Source organism: Cryptomeria japonica, chromosome 2 (genome assembly GCF_030272615.1).
Source record: "Cryptomeria japonica chromosome 2, Sugi_1.0, whole genome shotgun sequence".
Lineage (NCBI taxonomy): Eukaryota > Viridiplantae > Streptophyta > Pinopsida > Cupressales > Cupressaceae > Cryptomeria > Cryptomeria japonica.
The window spans coordinates 535,284,420-535,300,743 of record NC_081406.1 but is presented as its reverse complement, the minus strand read 5'-3'; the positions used below and the strand labels follow the sequence as shown (position 1 = coordinate 535,300,743).

The window sequence follows — 16,324 nt, the reverse complement described above, 5'->3', positions numbered from 1 at the left end:
TTCACATTCAGACTTAGTAGCCACAACACTAGGTGCTTCGTACCCTATTCCTTGGCATTGCAAATTGTTTATAGATTGTTCATGTCGATTGAATGTCTTACAAGATAGTGGGAGTTTATCAACATGAAAGATATACTCACCACATCCCATGTCTTTAAACTTGAACTTTTCTTTGATCTCTGCTTGTTTTGATGTAGAAGCTTTCAATGATTTTGGATCCACATATGCTGAAGATGGAACAACTTCTCGATTGACTAGGATTGTTATTTCTGATCTAGGTCGCAAATTGTTGCAATATATGAATGGATTTGGATCCACTTTGACGGTCACTTCAACTCCATTGTGTGGAAACTTGATACATCGATGATATGTAGATGGTACTGCGCTCATCTCATGAATCCATGGATGTCCTAGCAATATGTTGTATGTGAGATCTAAATCAAGGACTTGACAAACCACATCCTTAGTAATTGGCCCAACTCTGAGAGGCAAGGTAATTGTACCTTTGGATGAACGTTCTTCATCATCATATGCCTTGATGGTAATTTTGTTTGAAGAATTCATAGCCTTTTCAGAATATCCCAATTGTTTAATAGTGTTCAATGTACAAATGTTTAGACCTGCTCCTCCATCTATCAGGACTCATTTTATTCAATGTTTGTGTATGAAGGCTTCAATGTGTAAAGGTGCATTATGTGGCTGACTTATGGAGGCATCATCGGCTTCTGTAAATGTAAGGGAGTGTGGAATGGAAAGGTATCCCACCATGGCTTGAAACCGGTCCACGTTCAAATCAGTAGGGACATAAGTGTCTCTCAAGATTTTGTCAAGAATGGCTTTATGTGCAGGAGATATGCGTAAGAGCTCGAGGATGGAGATAAGCGCGGGTGTCTTCCCTAACTGTTCTATAAGGTCATACTCAGGTTTGGTTGATGAGGAAACAATGTCTTTAGCTGGAGCACCTTGCAAAGTGAATTTACCTCGACGAGTTGTAACATTACATTCAGAGGTAGGTTCAGAAGAAGATCCAATGCCTTTTAGGACAATCTTAGGTCTATGGGTAGAATTCTCAGGCGTTTTGTCCTTGATGATAATGGTAGAGACATAATTGTCCATTGAAATGTAATTGATAGTTGAATCATAGTTATAGGATGCTCTGGTATAGTTGGTTTGGTCATCTGTGGCTTTAGCTTTTCCCTTGTCATGTTTTGGGAATGTTTCCTTAAACATTTCATGTTCTTGATTGGATGAGTGTCCTTCAATCTCAATGTCACCTCTATCAATAAGATCTTGTATGATGTTCTTCAGTCGATGGCAATTTCCTGTCTTATGACCCTTGCTCATAAGACTCATCACAATACTCATCATCATTCTATCAATTTGGTTTAACCTTTGGCTCATATGGAGGCAAATGTGGAATTGTGATTATCTTGTTTGCCACTAGCTTCTTGAAAACTGATTCTAGTGGTTCTCCCAATAGAGTGTACTTCCTTCGTGATTTTGAAGTTGTTTGAGTATTCACTTGATTGTTTGTAGAGCTTGATCCGAAAAAAAACGATTTTGGGTCGTACTGTATTGGCATCCACAACACCATCATTGATTGTGTTCTTGTTTTTATTCCAAAATCTTGGCTTGTCTTTTCCTTTAAAGTCCTCTTTGTTTTCTTTGAATATTTTAGTTACTCCTTGTTCAATTAGGACCACCTCTATTGCTAAGCCTTTTTCAATGACGTCCTTGAAGGTGGACAAACAAGCTTTTCTCAGGTCATAACCAACTCTGTGTACATTCTGGGTGAACATCTCTACCATTTGTTTCTGTGGAATTTCACAAGAGCATCCGCTGGCTAGATTCCTCTATCTTTGTAAAAATGATGAAAAAGATCCCCCATCATTTTGCTTGGTGTTGCACAAGGTAGTGATTGATATGTCTGTCTCTATGTTGTATGAGAAATGTTGTATAAATGCCTCAGCTAAGTCACCCCATGACTTAATTCCAAGTGGAAGTTGGGAGAACCATTCCATAGCTTGATCAACTAAGCTTTGTGGGAATAATCTCATCAAATATGTCTCTTCTGTTGCAACCTCAATGCAAGTTGTGAAAAAATGTCTTATATGTGCCTTAGAATCTCCTTTGCCTCTATACTTATCAAACTTAGGTGTCACAAAGTGTGTAGGAAATGGAGGCATTAGAATGCTTTCGTCAAATGGATAGGGACATATGTCTCTCATTGTGTAAGTTGGCTTCGGTGTATTTATGTCCTCCATTTTCTTTTGTAAATCCTTGATTTGTTGTTCCAAATTGTTCTTGGGTAGTAACCGACTTCTTGGACCATACCCCATGCCTGAACCACTGGGTGGAGGAGGAGCATGTTGCATATATGGATGATATTGGTCATACACATGTTCATATGGAGGAGGTCTATAATGATGTTGCGTATATGGACCACTTGGTATAGAGTCATGATGAGGAGCAGAATATCTGCTTTGTCCATGTATACCATACTCTATAGGCATGTCATGAGTTTGTTCTAATGTGTTGCCCCCAAATTTGACACAGGGTTTCCTTGTGTCCAAATTTTGAACATGCCTTTGGATATCCAATTGTTTTGGTGGTTGCTCCTTAGAATTGGTATGTGATTGAGTATATTTTTCTGCATAAGACTTCCATAATGGTCTGGGAAGGTGAATATCATATGCTTGACCATGTGTGTAGGGGACCTCTGGTTTTTGAAACAAAGATGATGGTGATTCATGCACAAGATGTGGTCCTCTATTACCTCCACTAGTAAGCCCCCTTTGATCCATGTTGAGGTGAGGTTGTTGCAAAGGTCAATTTTCCATTATTTGAGACATGTCAAAATCATGAGGAATCTTGGCTCCACTTTGTGCCATCACTTGTAAGAAATATTGTCTATCTCTCATCATTATTTCCTCAACCAATCTATTGAAACGGGGATCCATAATGGTGTCTTCCACTTCTGCTGAATGTATAGAAAAGTTGTCCATATTATCATTGTGTGTATCATTGTTGTTTGTAGTGTCCATGTTCTCAACATTTGGAATGTTTCTATAGGCATCCATGTCAGGTAATGTAGTATGATCAGAATTGAAGAATATATCATTGTCATACTCATAGGCACTCATGTTTACAGACTCTTGAGCCTCTTTAGCTTCTCTCCTAGATTTTTGGGAACGGGTTTCAACCATGAACTAGGTATTGACCAAGATGTGTGAGACTAGATGAAAATGGAAAGATATGAAAGACCAAGAGTTGGATGGAATGTAAATGAATCTGAGGTTTACTTGCAATGTCCAAAGTGCAAGACCAAGTATGTATGTAGTAGAGTAGGTGTGACTTCCAAAGAGATGATAGTTTCTCTTGATGAGGTAAGTTGACCTTGACTCTAAGTAAGACCAAATGAGACCCAAAGGTGATAGACCTTGATGAGGGACCACTTAGCAAAATGTTGTTGTATGTAGTGTGTTGACAAAGAATGATGAAGACAAGCAAGTGACCTTTTGACTCAAGTTTAGACAAATGTGAATGTAATGTAAGGTGTAAAGCAATGATGGACTTTGTGAGATTCAAAGACAGGTTGAATTCTAGATGAAAACCCAGAGAGATACCTAGGAAGCTCAATAAGTCTGAAACTGATTGTTTCTTGTTTGTTGGATTGTAAAAGTTTTTCAATTCTGAACACAGACGTGTCTGTATACTTCACAGACGTGCTTAAATGACACAGATGCTATTTCGTCAGACATAGACGCGCGTCTGAGATTTTCTAAATGCAATGTTTTTCAAAAGGATACAGACGCGTTTCTGCCCTTCATAGACGCGGTTTTATGACCCAGATGCGGTTCTGTCAGACACAGTCGCGTTTATGAAAACTTTGCGCAATTTTTCCAATATGTGAAGTGACTTGTTGTGACCAAATCTAAATTTTTGACTGTTTTTCGTGACAAGAGGACACAATGTTGATGAGGACTCAATGTTTGCAAGTGTTTAGATTCAAAATGACTCAAAGAAAGTGTGTTGTTTGATGTAAAAATGTTTTGCATACACTTGAAAACACAAAAGACACAATGTTTTAATGTTTGGTCTTAAATGTTTGATTGTTCAAAATAAGACAAGCACAATTCTTATGGTTGGCTAGGACAATAGTTGTTGATTCCCGCATGAGGCTACACTATTTAGAGCAGATACTTAGATGCTTGACCCCACTGGCTCCACCCTCGACACTCACTTCTTAGGGCAGTCAAGCATCAGTCCCCACGAAAACTCTTCGTGGCGAACTTTGTATCTCTACTAAGAACCGTATGTGTGTGGGTCACTCTAGAGGTCCGACCTCCTGCCCCAACAACTAGAAGGATTTTGGCTTCTAAAACAAAAAGGTGCTAGTAAGGGCATACGTTCGTGTGACCATACATGCAACACTTTCAACTTTGTAAATATAGAAGGCTCCCAGCCGGAGGGGTTACGCTATACAACTGATCAAATAAATTTGATCAAACGGGTTTATGGGGAGACATAGTGTCGGTATGAACTAATCAGCACACGTTATCCATAGTTTTCAACATGAATACAGTTGTTTATAGTGGTTCGAAAGAGGTGGGTTTTCCTCGCTACCACTTGGGTCGTTCTCTCCTCACTAGTAGTCCTAATGACCACACGGGGAGACAAGCCCTCTAAATATGAAACAAAAAGAGCCTATTGCCCAAGACACAAAGGACACTGGTTCAATTTTAGTGCACCAATTGAAGTGTTTGCTAGTCTATGAAAACAAGGCACACAATAAAGATCAAAAACCCTTGCCAAGGTCTCGCAACAAAGATTTGTTAGTAGTTTGGACTGTTTCAAATGATCACCCTTTCCTGCAAGCACACAAGTTAGGTAAATTTTAGATCCAAAAGACTTTGTGAAATAGGGGTCTTCGACAAAACGATTTTGCTTTCAAGACAAGCTGCACCACTTTTGTTAGATCTAAAGATGTTAGCTTAATATAAACCAGATCTGAAATCTGAATGTTGAAAAACCGAATCAAAGAAGTCAAAATGCAATAGCTGAACACAGACGTGGTTATAAGTAACACAAATGCTATATAAATGCGCAGACGCGGCTGGATCTGACACAGATGCAGTTCCTGAACACAGACATGTTTGGAGGCCTCACAGACCCAAATAGGGAACACATACGCGTTTCCTGGAATCTGCAAAAAAATAAAATAATGTCGAAGGCGCAAACGCGATCCCAGATGTCACAGACGCGACGGAAAATCAAAAACGCGATCCGAATGTACGCAGACACGAAAAATATCAAAATGTTGTCGTAAATGTCAGATCTGCAACTTAAAAACATAAAATCTGTAACAAAAGATGTTAAATGCAAAAGGGACAAGGGTCCCACCGGGCGTGCCAAAATGTTTATGGCGAAAATGGATAACAACAATAATATTGAAAGACTAAATGAATTCAACCACAAAACCCTAACCTAACAACAACAAAGATCCACCATAACATATGAAGATTATCTAAGACAATGCAAATCAATTGAAATCACAAAGATTATACCATCACATGTCCAATAGGGTTTGAATCTTCATTCTTGCTATTTCCATTGATCTTGCTTGATATATTTGCTCTCAGATTTTATATATGCATAAGAGCTCAACAAAGAACGGAAATGTGGTTGCAAATAGGCTTGATCGCATATGAAAGTTCGAAAGCGTAGTGTAGTCAATTGATCAGTTGTTTGGGTTTGATAATGAAGGAAACATCCCCTTATATAGAAGACGCTATAAAAAATGGAGGGATAAGATTAAAAGGTGTAAAAGATAAATGGTCATCTATGATTAGAGGGTAGGTAGAGGAAATAAGAAAATAATGAGAGGGTAGGTAATGTATGAATTAAGAGATGAATGACATGTGTCATGGGTAGAAAAGGTTAATGAATTAATTAAATAAATAAAGATTTATTTAATTAATAGAGGAAATTGGATCAATTAAATAAATTAAAGTATTTATTTAATTTAAGAAAAATGATAATTTAAATAAATAAATGTATTTATTTAAATGAGAAATAAGGCTAGAAGAGGATAAATGAATTAATTAAATAAATAAAGATTTATTTAATTAATAGAGGAATTAGGCTTAAAATAATTAAATAAATAAAGATATTTATTTAATTAGATATGACAATTTAGGTGTCTACAGGTAGAATTGTTTCAGCTCTTGGACTTCAGTAGAATAGATGGAATCTCACACACCACATTAGATCTTGTTGAATGCATCTTGCATATATGAGTGTGTTAAATGACTTTAAATAGAATGCTTGTTTAATTTTGGAATGATGAAGTTTTTATACAACTGCTCAAAATTGAATTCATATTTAAAGGAAAATAGATTGATTTGAACGTTTTAAAGTGAGTGTGTACGTATTTTTATTCATTGTTAATATATTGTTAATGCACATGGAGTTTTATATTCCAAACAAATGGATGAATGCTATGTTTATTTCTCGTCATCAATTTAATATACATATGTATATATACACATGTACACATGTATATATATGTACGTATGTATATATACATGTATATATGTGTGTGTGTATGTATATTAGTGGTCTCGATATATATATATATATATATATATATATATATATATATATATAATTTTAATATTCATGTCATTCATTCATATATATATATATATATATATATATCAATTTGTGAATTGTATGCATTTGTTACACCGAATAAGGAATGCAAATCATAGTCTATGTGAAAGACTTGGTAAACTGAATTATCAGTTGAAGTGTAACTCGTGGAAAAACTTGCAAAATGTATGCAATGCATGGAGAAGAGGGGAGAGAGGGAGGGCGAGGGCGAGGGGGACGGGGAGGGAGAGGGGGAGTGGTGGGGGACGTAAGCCTAGCCTATCACTGCCTTGGAATTAATACCAACTTTAGTTAACAAAGTGTTAGCCACGAGTTTTGGAAAATAAATACAAACGCCTTCAGCATTATAGGGAGGAGTATTCATTTTTTAAGAGAAACAAAAAACACAGGGAATACTCTTAAAGAAAAAACATTTATGTAATTCTGAGAAAGAGGAAGGAAATCAGTAGCATTCTACAGGTCATTTGATCATCCCAATTCAGGAATCGAATTCTACTGTAGGGTCTCGTTTGAATGATGTTTTATTGTAGAAATCTAAAGAAATAAAGTTTGAGTATAACTAGATTAAGATGATATCGTAGGAAAATATTAGAATCACAGTTTTTAAATTTTTGAATATGAAAATCATATCGATTGGCATCAAAATACATTTCTTGTAAATTATATATATGTATATGCACTAAGGAAATATTTCTCTAAATTTGTTGATATACATAAGTGTAAATCTTAAAAATTAGACAACCAAACCTTCTAGAAACATATAGAAGGATAGATAATTTGTGCATTGAAAATTTTGAATTCGGAAAACATAGAAAATGAAATACTAGTATGATGAGTTATTGTATGTGGAAGCCTATTTTGATTATTTATGAGAAATAGATAGAGAGAATGTGTACACATAACTTCTATTTCTGCATTTTATATTCATATATATGCTAAAATGTGCATACATGTGTTACACATTCTTAATTTTAATTCTTATCCTCTATTTACTTAAAAAGATAGAAGCGAAAGATTATTTTTTATTAGATACAATTTGTTGTAAACGAAAGATTGTTTCTTTTATATCTATTTAACGAAAGATTGTTTCTTCTATATCTATTTAACAAAAGATCGTTTCTTGTATATCCATTTAACGAAAGATTGTCTTCTTTTATATTCATTTTTGGATATCAAACGAACAATAGAAAAGCTAGATATGATTGTGTTTGTGGGGAAAGTTACCTTTCGGGACGGGTGCCAAATGTGGAATTTATAGAGAAAATAGTTTTCTTTTCCAAACTATGTTTATTTGCTATGCATGGCATCATACTCGGTTGAGTAACTTATTGACCATTGAAATAGATGGATTTAATTATGTTCTCTACCATATCCTTGTTATGATCTTGCTTGTTTCTTAAATGAATTAGAAAATAGAAAATGCATGTATCATTCTAGGCACGCACCAGATTTCATCTTGTTTATCGAATTCCTTTTGCTAAGCAATTCGTGCAGGGTCGAATATTCTAAATAGATTAAGAATTCTGAGGAAGTGTATACTTCAAGGTTGGGTGGAAAAAACACATGAATCTTGTTCTTGTCTTCATTCTAAGGATCGAAGTAAAGATAGCTTTGGATTGAAGATCAATGGACACGTCTCATTCTTTACTTAGTAATTTCTTGTTAGTTGAACTTATGGCAAATGAAAATACTAAGTAATGTATGTAACTATGAATGATGTAGAGAATGAATGAACTACTATGAAGACCCTATGTTCTAAAATACTATTTAAAATCTCTTTATTGAATAAGAATCATTATTTCGATCATATAAATTTGTGTATGTAAGGATCATATTTGAATGACAATACTGCATTAAGGATAGTAGTGAAAGAAATAAATGAATTTATTTAAGAATAAAGAGTTTTCATTTTATTTTTGAAGTTAGAGCATTTACGTCTTTACATTAGTGGGTTTGGGTTTTTGCAAGAATGATGTTGATCTGAACCTTCACTTCAAGGTATGCAATGGTGATATGTTGATCTTGGTACTTTTTGTTGATGACCTATTTGTTACCGGAGAAGATCATCTTATTCATAGATGCAAGAAGGAGTTGACTTCAGAATTCAAGATGAAGGACTTAGGACTCATGCACTTATTTCTAGGTTTGGAAGTTTGGCAGAGACCCAATGAGATTATCCTAAGTCAAGAAAAATACACCATTGATATCTTGAAGAGATTTGGAATGATAGATTGCAAATCTATGTCCACATCGATGGAAACCAACTTGAAGAAATTGAGGGAAGCTGTAGCTAGTTCAGATCTTGTGGATCCTACTATGTGCAGACAGTTGATTAGATCCTTGATGTATCTTGTCAACACTAGACCAAATATTTGTTATGCAGTCAGTGCATTGAGTTAGTTCATATGTGAACCGAGACAGATACATCTAGTTGCAGCCAAGCATGTCTTGAGATACTTGCATGGCACAATTGGATATGGCTTGAAATACTCTTCCAATGTGGATCTAAATTTAGAAGTCTATTATGATTCTGATTAGGCAGGGAGTGTTACTGATCAGAAGAGCACCTCTGGTTGTTGCTTCAGTTTGGGATCTACTATGATTTCCTGGTGTAGCAGGAAGCAGCCTTCAGTGGCACTGAACATCACAGAAGCAGAATACATTGCAGCATGTGTGGCAACTCGCAAAACAGTGTGGCTTCGAAAGCTCCTTGCAGGATTGTTTAGACAATCGTTGGAGCCTACTACCATTCATTGTGATAACCAAAGTTGTGTGAAGCTTTCAGTCAATCCAGTGTTCCATGATAGAACAAAACAAGTTGAGATTCCGTATGACTATATTAGAGATATGATACATAGGAATGATGTTCAGTTGAGATACATTTGTATTGAGGAGCACATGACTGACATTCTCACCAAGCCTCTTGCCACAGTGAAGTTTGTGCATTTTCGAGACAAGCTTGGATTTGTGGAGAATGAAGCCCTTGCTAAGAGGGAGTCTCAGCATCAGTGATTACTTGATATGTATTATAATGCATTCTTCTCTATGAGAGAGAAGTTTGAGGTGCAAGCCCTTGTTAATGCATTCTTCTTTGTGAGAGAAGTTTGAGGTGTAAGCCCTTGTTCCACCCTCTGCGAGTAGGTATGGTGGATATCATGTGAGAGACTCCATGACTTGGCACTTGTGTTTATTCACCCTCAGGGAGTAGCCATGGTGAACGTCATGCTAAGATGACGACATCACATTTCAGTGATAGGCACTTGTGTTTATTTGATTTCCTTTCATGGGAGTAGCCATGATGGACCCACCCTCTGGGAGTAGCCATGGTGGTGGTGCTCATTTGTATTTCCATTCATGGGTGTAGCCATGATGGATCCACCCTCTGGGAGTAGCCATGGTGGATGTCGCTATGTGACTCAGATATCGAGAAGGATTCCTCCCTAACTAAGAGGGAGTGTTAGTGATAATAGCTATGGTCGAACTCCTTCAGGGCCGACATAGCAAATGTGAATGTGCAATTGGCCTATCGGCCTTACACATTTAACTTGTTCGATTTATGTACATTGTTGAATTTTATATTGAATCTGTTTGTTAACATAAGATAGCTAATTGTATAAGGAGCCGACCCTTGGAAGGCTTGTTGATTATAATCATTAATGAAGAGTCATGTTACTTAATAAAGAAGTCGACTCTTGGATGGATGTGTTGGTTGAATGCACACATAATCGGGTACATATGTAGATTGTATCCCTCCCCCAAATGGTATTGAATCAACAAGCAAGCAGATCGTATCTCTTCTGCAGTTTGTTTTCTTCTAAAGCAGATCGGCATCTCTCCTTCACATTCAGGCAGATCGTACAAATATCATCTTCTTCAAGATTGGGTTCTATCTCCAGCAGTTTGATATCTCCTACAGCTAATTGTGATTCTGATATAAGACAGCTCGAACCTATATTTATCACTTGATTCTAAAGTAAATCTTCTTGTCGTATAGCTTCAATTCTTCAAAGAGTGAAGCATTTGTTAATAAATTACAAGACATTTGTTGCTGGGTTTTTCACCTTCAGAGAGGAAGGTTTTTCCAGGGTACATTCTGTGTTATTGTGCTTGAATTATTGCTTATCTAATCTGATCCTAAAACCTAACAAAAATCACTACCTAACGAAGTGGCTTATCTAGGTTCATCTAGAAACAAATCCTAATGTAGGCGGCCAAACTTTCCTTTGGAGTGGCCCTGACAATGCACTTGAAACTTCTAGGGACTTTAAATGGCTTGTACAAAAAATCATTTACTGTGTTAAAGTCTTTCAATGACTGTTTAACATTTTAATATCCTCCCAGCATTCATCTGACAAGGAATTGTTAGATACAAAAAGAACTTCTGCAGAAAAACTTACAAGCTAAAAACACTTGTGGTCTAGTCATAGTTCATCTTTGGGTTAGTAAAATCTTGTCAAAAAAGTGAAAAACCTAACTGTGCAAGTGTTAAAATTTGTATCTTATCAAGTCAGAATGTGAGGAACCTTCTCAGTAGGGCAAAGTGCAAACAACAGTCTTTGCATAAGTAAGGAATATTGCACCACTGGCAAGTCACTAGCAGGAATAAGGTGATTTTCAGATGTCAGAGTTTATTTCAACCTACGAGGCACACTTGGATTCCCCTTTGACCCTGTTTTGGCCTCTGTTTACTATGGGTATGACAGTGTGAAGCTTGTCCCATGTTAATACATGTTACATTGTGCCCAGGTATGGATGATAAGTGATATTAAACGTGAATTGATATCATCAATGTGATCATCTGAAATTTGATTAGATTCGACAAACAATGAAATTGATTAGATTCTACAAACAATGAAAGACGTGACAAGATGGATCATTTCATTTCTGAGTTTCTCTTATGAAAGGTCCTAGGTAAATAATTAGAGAAAACAATGATGCAAAGCCAAGGCACCCTCAATGAAGCAAAAAGAATTGCAATGCAACCAAATTGGCTTGAAGCAATATATAGGAGACCTTAGAATGGATATCATGTTTTAGCATATTCAACATCAACATGAAAATCTACTACCTGTGAAAAGGTGTGCCGATGTGTAAGAAATTGATGTAGATGGCACGTGAGACTTGCTGAAAAGAGTCATGATGAGTGCACATTTGGTCTTGGTTGAGTGCCTCATGACACAACAATTAGGTAGTCGACGATGGAGTTACAATCAAGGAGAATAAATGGCACCTTTAGAACACATGTAGGCCCAAATAATGTATATGTGAATCAATCTTTTCTAAGATAATGTATATCTCTTGTTCTCTCAAAACCCATCTTGATATTAGTTTTGTTCTGAAAGGCACTAAGAAGATAACTGTAGGCTAATCAGCGATGTAGATGTTCTTTCAATACTAGAAACTGGTATATGCGGGTATAAAAGGAAGAATACATCATTGAACATCAGAAGCTTTGAAAGACCAGCATATGCTATAATATTGTTGCTATTATTGATGTAAATATTTCCCTTATAAAATTACCGTACAACACATGCACATGTCTGGAGTCCTCCAGCCCTTTGTCTTGTTGTCAACAATAGAATGTTAAACTTGCATAACTGTTTTAGATCAAACTCTTCTTCTAGACTCGTCTAAGGGGCAATCTGGCTATGCTTTTGTATTTGCACAGAAGAATTAGCATTCAAATCTCATGATTTCATGCCAATGTGCAGATTAAGACACTGCTTTGTTGAAGGGAGCACTCTCTTTTGCATCATTCTTTCAGCCCATTTTGAGGGATCCAACATGTCCTTGTTAATAATCTCTTTAGAAAGTTATTTCTGCAAATCTTTGTCAAATGGAGTTCTTTCTCCTTTTGCTGTACCGTATCAATTCTTGTATAGCCTCCGTGATCTTATAAGGAGGATGCAGTTTAATATTAAAGCTACAACGCAGATACAGCCCCATATTATAAATGTGAGCCTGTAACATTTTACTCCCATACAAACTACCATTATACCTAGTTTATCTTCCAAATCCATTTTTTGAGCATTGTAATCATAAATCAGTGCAGCCATGTAACCAAATAGCAGAGTTCCTAGCGGAATATTGGCCACCAAAATATTGTGATTCACTCCAAAACTATTTGTCCCAAATAGCTCAGGAGTTGTAGACACTGAAGTTGCAATGATGAATCCAGTACACAGTCCTATTATTGCAGTGCTCAAATAAAGAGAGGCAGCAGAATCTGTTGTCGCCAAGTAAAAGAATGAAGGAGGCATTGGAATCAGTGCTAAGCACATCCAGCCAGGCCTTCCCACATTAACACCCCTGCATTATCATAAAATGTTTTATCGTTTTGAAGTATTTGTAGGCTGTTATTTCGCACTGAATTCAGATGCAACTCTAAAAAATATAATTTTCAAGATAATATTTTATCATATATGTATACAGCTTAGAAAAATTCTGCAATAAGAGCATACCTTGGAGAATAATCAGGGGCTGCTGACAAAAGACGACCAAAGAAACCGGATGAAGAGTATAGAGATACAAAAATGGTAGAACTAGAAAAGCCTCGTGACTCTGATATTTGTCCCAAGTTATTGCTGTAGGTCAGTCCCAGGCTGGCACCGAACAGATACATAAAGAAGTATAACCAGAAGTCTACACTGCGCAAAAGTTGAAATATATTATGCTCTTCACCTAAGGCAGGCACAGGCTGTGCCCAGTTTAATCTAATACTGCTCTGTCCACTGCAATCTTCAGAAGCTTCCCTTACAAGTGCCCTTTCATTTTCTTGCAAATCCGTATCTTCACCTCTGCTGTGAAATCCGTTGTCTAAGCCACCATTGTCATTATCATCTGGAATCCTTGAATAGTAACCTTGAATCCTGCTATTATTATCATTCTTTTCTCTTGAAGTACATACATGTACAGTGGCTGGTATGCATAGAGGAGCCAACAGAAGTAACACCATGCCAATTGCATACAATTTATATGATAATGTGCTATTAAAACTAAAAAAATCAATGGGGAGAAGATAAACACCCAAAGCCATGGCAATTATATTTAGTATGATAAATATAGCCCTTTCATCTATAGAATTCTCTCTAGAGGGAATCTCTTGAATAAAAGTAAGTACAATAGAGCAAATTATCAATGGAATCAAAGCGTTTAATAATAGATATATGGTCTCGCTGCTGAGAACAATAGCATTAACAATCAAAGCGAATACTGCTGCGGTCAATGCATTGTAGCTTGTGGATATTCCCAGGGCCATTGCTTTTCTTGTTGCAAAATTTTGAATGCAGAGAACAAAACCAATCGTATTGAACCAGCAAATGCTATTTCCAGCCAACAAACAGAGAAGATAGACCTGTTCATTAGAAAGAAAACACTTTCCCTTTTTAAATCAGACGCCCTTAGTGAGATAAGCAATAAGAGTATTTTACTGAGATAATCAATAAAACTATTTTAAACAGCTCTGTATCTCAATATCATGGTAATTTAGGGAAACTTACCATACAAGTTGTGGAGGAAAACATTAAGAGTGTATACTTTATAGCATGGTAAAGTTTCCATATTATCCAGGTAATTCGACAGTAGATTAAGACTGATTGTTAGTCAGTCTCTGCCACCACTGTCTATGTAGAAATATTCAAAACTTTGTTATTTGGTGAATTTATAAAAGGGAACAAAACTAAATTAAATCCTACGCTGTTCAAGGAATTGTCATATGTTCTGGACTAAATCAAATCCTACTTGCAAGAGCTTCATCTGGTATAAATCTATTTAATGGCATTAATGTAGTCCATAATTCCAAGGGAGACCAATTTTAAGAATGGCAGATAACCCTAATTTCTAGGGACAAAAGGACAGGACATAATTTCCAGGGACATAATGAAAGTTTCGGAGGAATGAATTTTTAAGTTATTGACTAATTCCCAGATTCCAGCAAAGAACAATGTGACGAAAGAGCACAACAAGCTTTAAAAATGAAAAACTGAAAAAGATTCTTCCACAGCATCATGTACTGCTTCTCTAGGAAAAGAAAAATCACAGTAACATTTTTTGTTTAAAAGTAGCTTATAATCTATGCTTACTGGAAGACAGAAAATTGAGCAAAAATACCATGATAGAAACTTAAGAAGACAACCCATAACTGCATACAAGATTTACCAACGAGATTACAAAACAGAGAAAAAAAAGGGGGAGGGGGGGTCCGAAATCTGCCACTATACCTGCCAGTAGTTAGATGATAATCTCTCTGTAATAATGAACCATTGGAGCCCATAACCCACAAGCCCCATTGATGTAGCTGTGAGCAGAACGGACCAGAGAGGCATGCGCCGCATTGCATAACCAGAAATCCATCCAAAAACCTTCCCCAAATCGGAGGCCACGGCCAAGTTGTTAAGTTGAACCTGGCTGATCTGCAACACTTGCTTCAGGGTTGTCGAATAAGCAGAGAAATCGAAATTGGTACCAGTAAATACCTGAATCCACAACAATCCAACCAAATTCATCCATTTTTTGGCCTCCAAATTCATGAAATCCATAAATCCCGGCCACTGTATGCCGCTCACTAATTTTTATTTCTCTTCATCTTGCAGGAAACGATGAACATTCAAATAAAGGGAAGTGTTACTTCAAAGCGATGTCGTAAGTTGAAGTTGATGTTTAACTTCCCTTCTATGGTCTTTGAGGGTAAAATTTGTTTCCTGGCCCACGATGTTCCACGCCTGCATAAAATTATTGAGAGCTACATGATGGGAAACCTGACAGATAAACAGGATAAGGCTCATTAAAAGCACCTTCGTATGGCAAACACCCGGGCAAGGAATAAGAATTCCCTAGATGGGCTCGATAACTGATGTACAGGATGATGGGCATGCATCTTATTTGAGCCCATTTACTGGGCATTGACAGTCTTATGTTGTCCCAAAACCATCTGAGATGACTCAGTCGCTAATTTGGTAGATTGATTGGTGTGCAGCTAAACCGTTTTGGGATGTCAATCTACCAACAAAATTGTCTTACACGACAGGGAGCAACCTACGTTTGGCTTGTGTGAATATATGGTTCGCCGTTTTTTCAGGTTTCTCGGTGGGCTTTTCTTTATTTTATATTATTTTTAGAGATAATTTTAAGGTTTTTTTAGTTTGAAAATTTTGGATTTGGATATGTGAATATATTTTCATTACTATATCATACTTCATGATTTATCATTAGGATGTAAATATTAAAAGAAGAGGATGATGTGAAAGTTTATAAATTGTTTTGAAAGATTTTGACAAAATAGTGAGTATGATTATCTAGATGATGTTTCCTTGTCACTAGATGTAGATTTTGTTTGTAAATGGTACAAAAATCACAACATAATAATTTATATATTTCTTCAAAATAATTCCTAACCACTTGAATTAAACAATTTTAGAAGTCCCACGACATTAAGTTTGTGGAGATTCATAATCTCACCAAGAGGATTTCTCTTTTTTCTTTTCTTTTAATAATCCCCCAACAAGATTATAGTTTGCTAAACTAGTTCAACTACTATTTCATGAGGAACACCATCTTGATGTTATTTCACTAGACCTAAGATTTCAGTCTCTAAGCAAGATTCACTCAAACTCTCTATTATGGTTGAGATTCTAGGTCTCCCAATTCCTCT

At 36.3% G+C, this 16,324-nt stretch overlaps 1 protein-coding gene across 1 annotated transcript; it reads right to left on the bottom strand.

Annotated features, from left to right (window-relative positions):
- Positions 1 to 11,652: 11,652 nt before the first annotated feature.
- LOC131052166 (protein NUCLEAR FUSION DEFECTIVE 4) lies at positions 11,653 to 15,712 on the bottom strand. The gene is made up of 3 exons (XM_057986773.2): positions 14,895 to 15,712; positions 13,137 to 14,029; positions 11,653 to 12,984 (listed from the first exon to the last, which is right to left on the bottom strand). The coding sequence occupies exons 1-3, from the start codon at positions 15,210 to 15,212 to the stop codon at positions 12,543 to 12,545; spliced, it is 1,653 nt and encodes a 550-aa protein (XP_057842756.1). The 5' UTR covers positions 15,213 to 15,712; the 3' UTR covers positions 11,653 to 12,542.
- Positions 15,713 to 16,324: the final 612 nt, after the last annotated feature.

Coding starts and splice junctions, on each gene's coding strand:
- LOC131052166 (XM_057986773.2), bottom strand. CDS start 15,212: ATGGATTTCATGAATTTGGAGGCCAAAAAATGGATGAATTTGGTTGGA. Junction 14,030..14,894: donor TATCATCTAACTACTGGCAG/GTATAGTGGCAG, acceptor TCTAATGAACAG/GTCTATCTTCTCTGTTTGTT. Junction 12,985..13,136: donor GCCCCTGATTATTCTCCAAG/GTATGCTCTTAT, acceptor ATGATAATGCAG/GGGTGTTAATGTGGGAAGGC.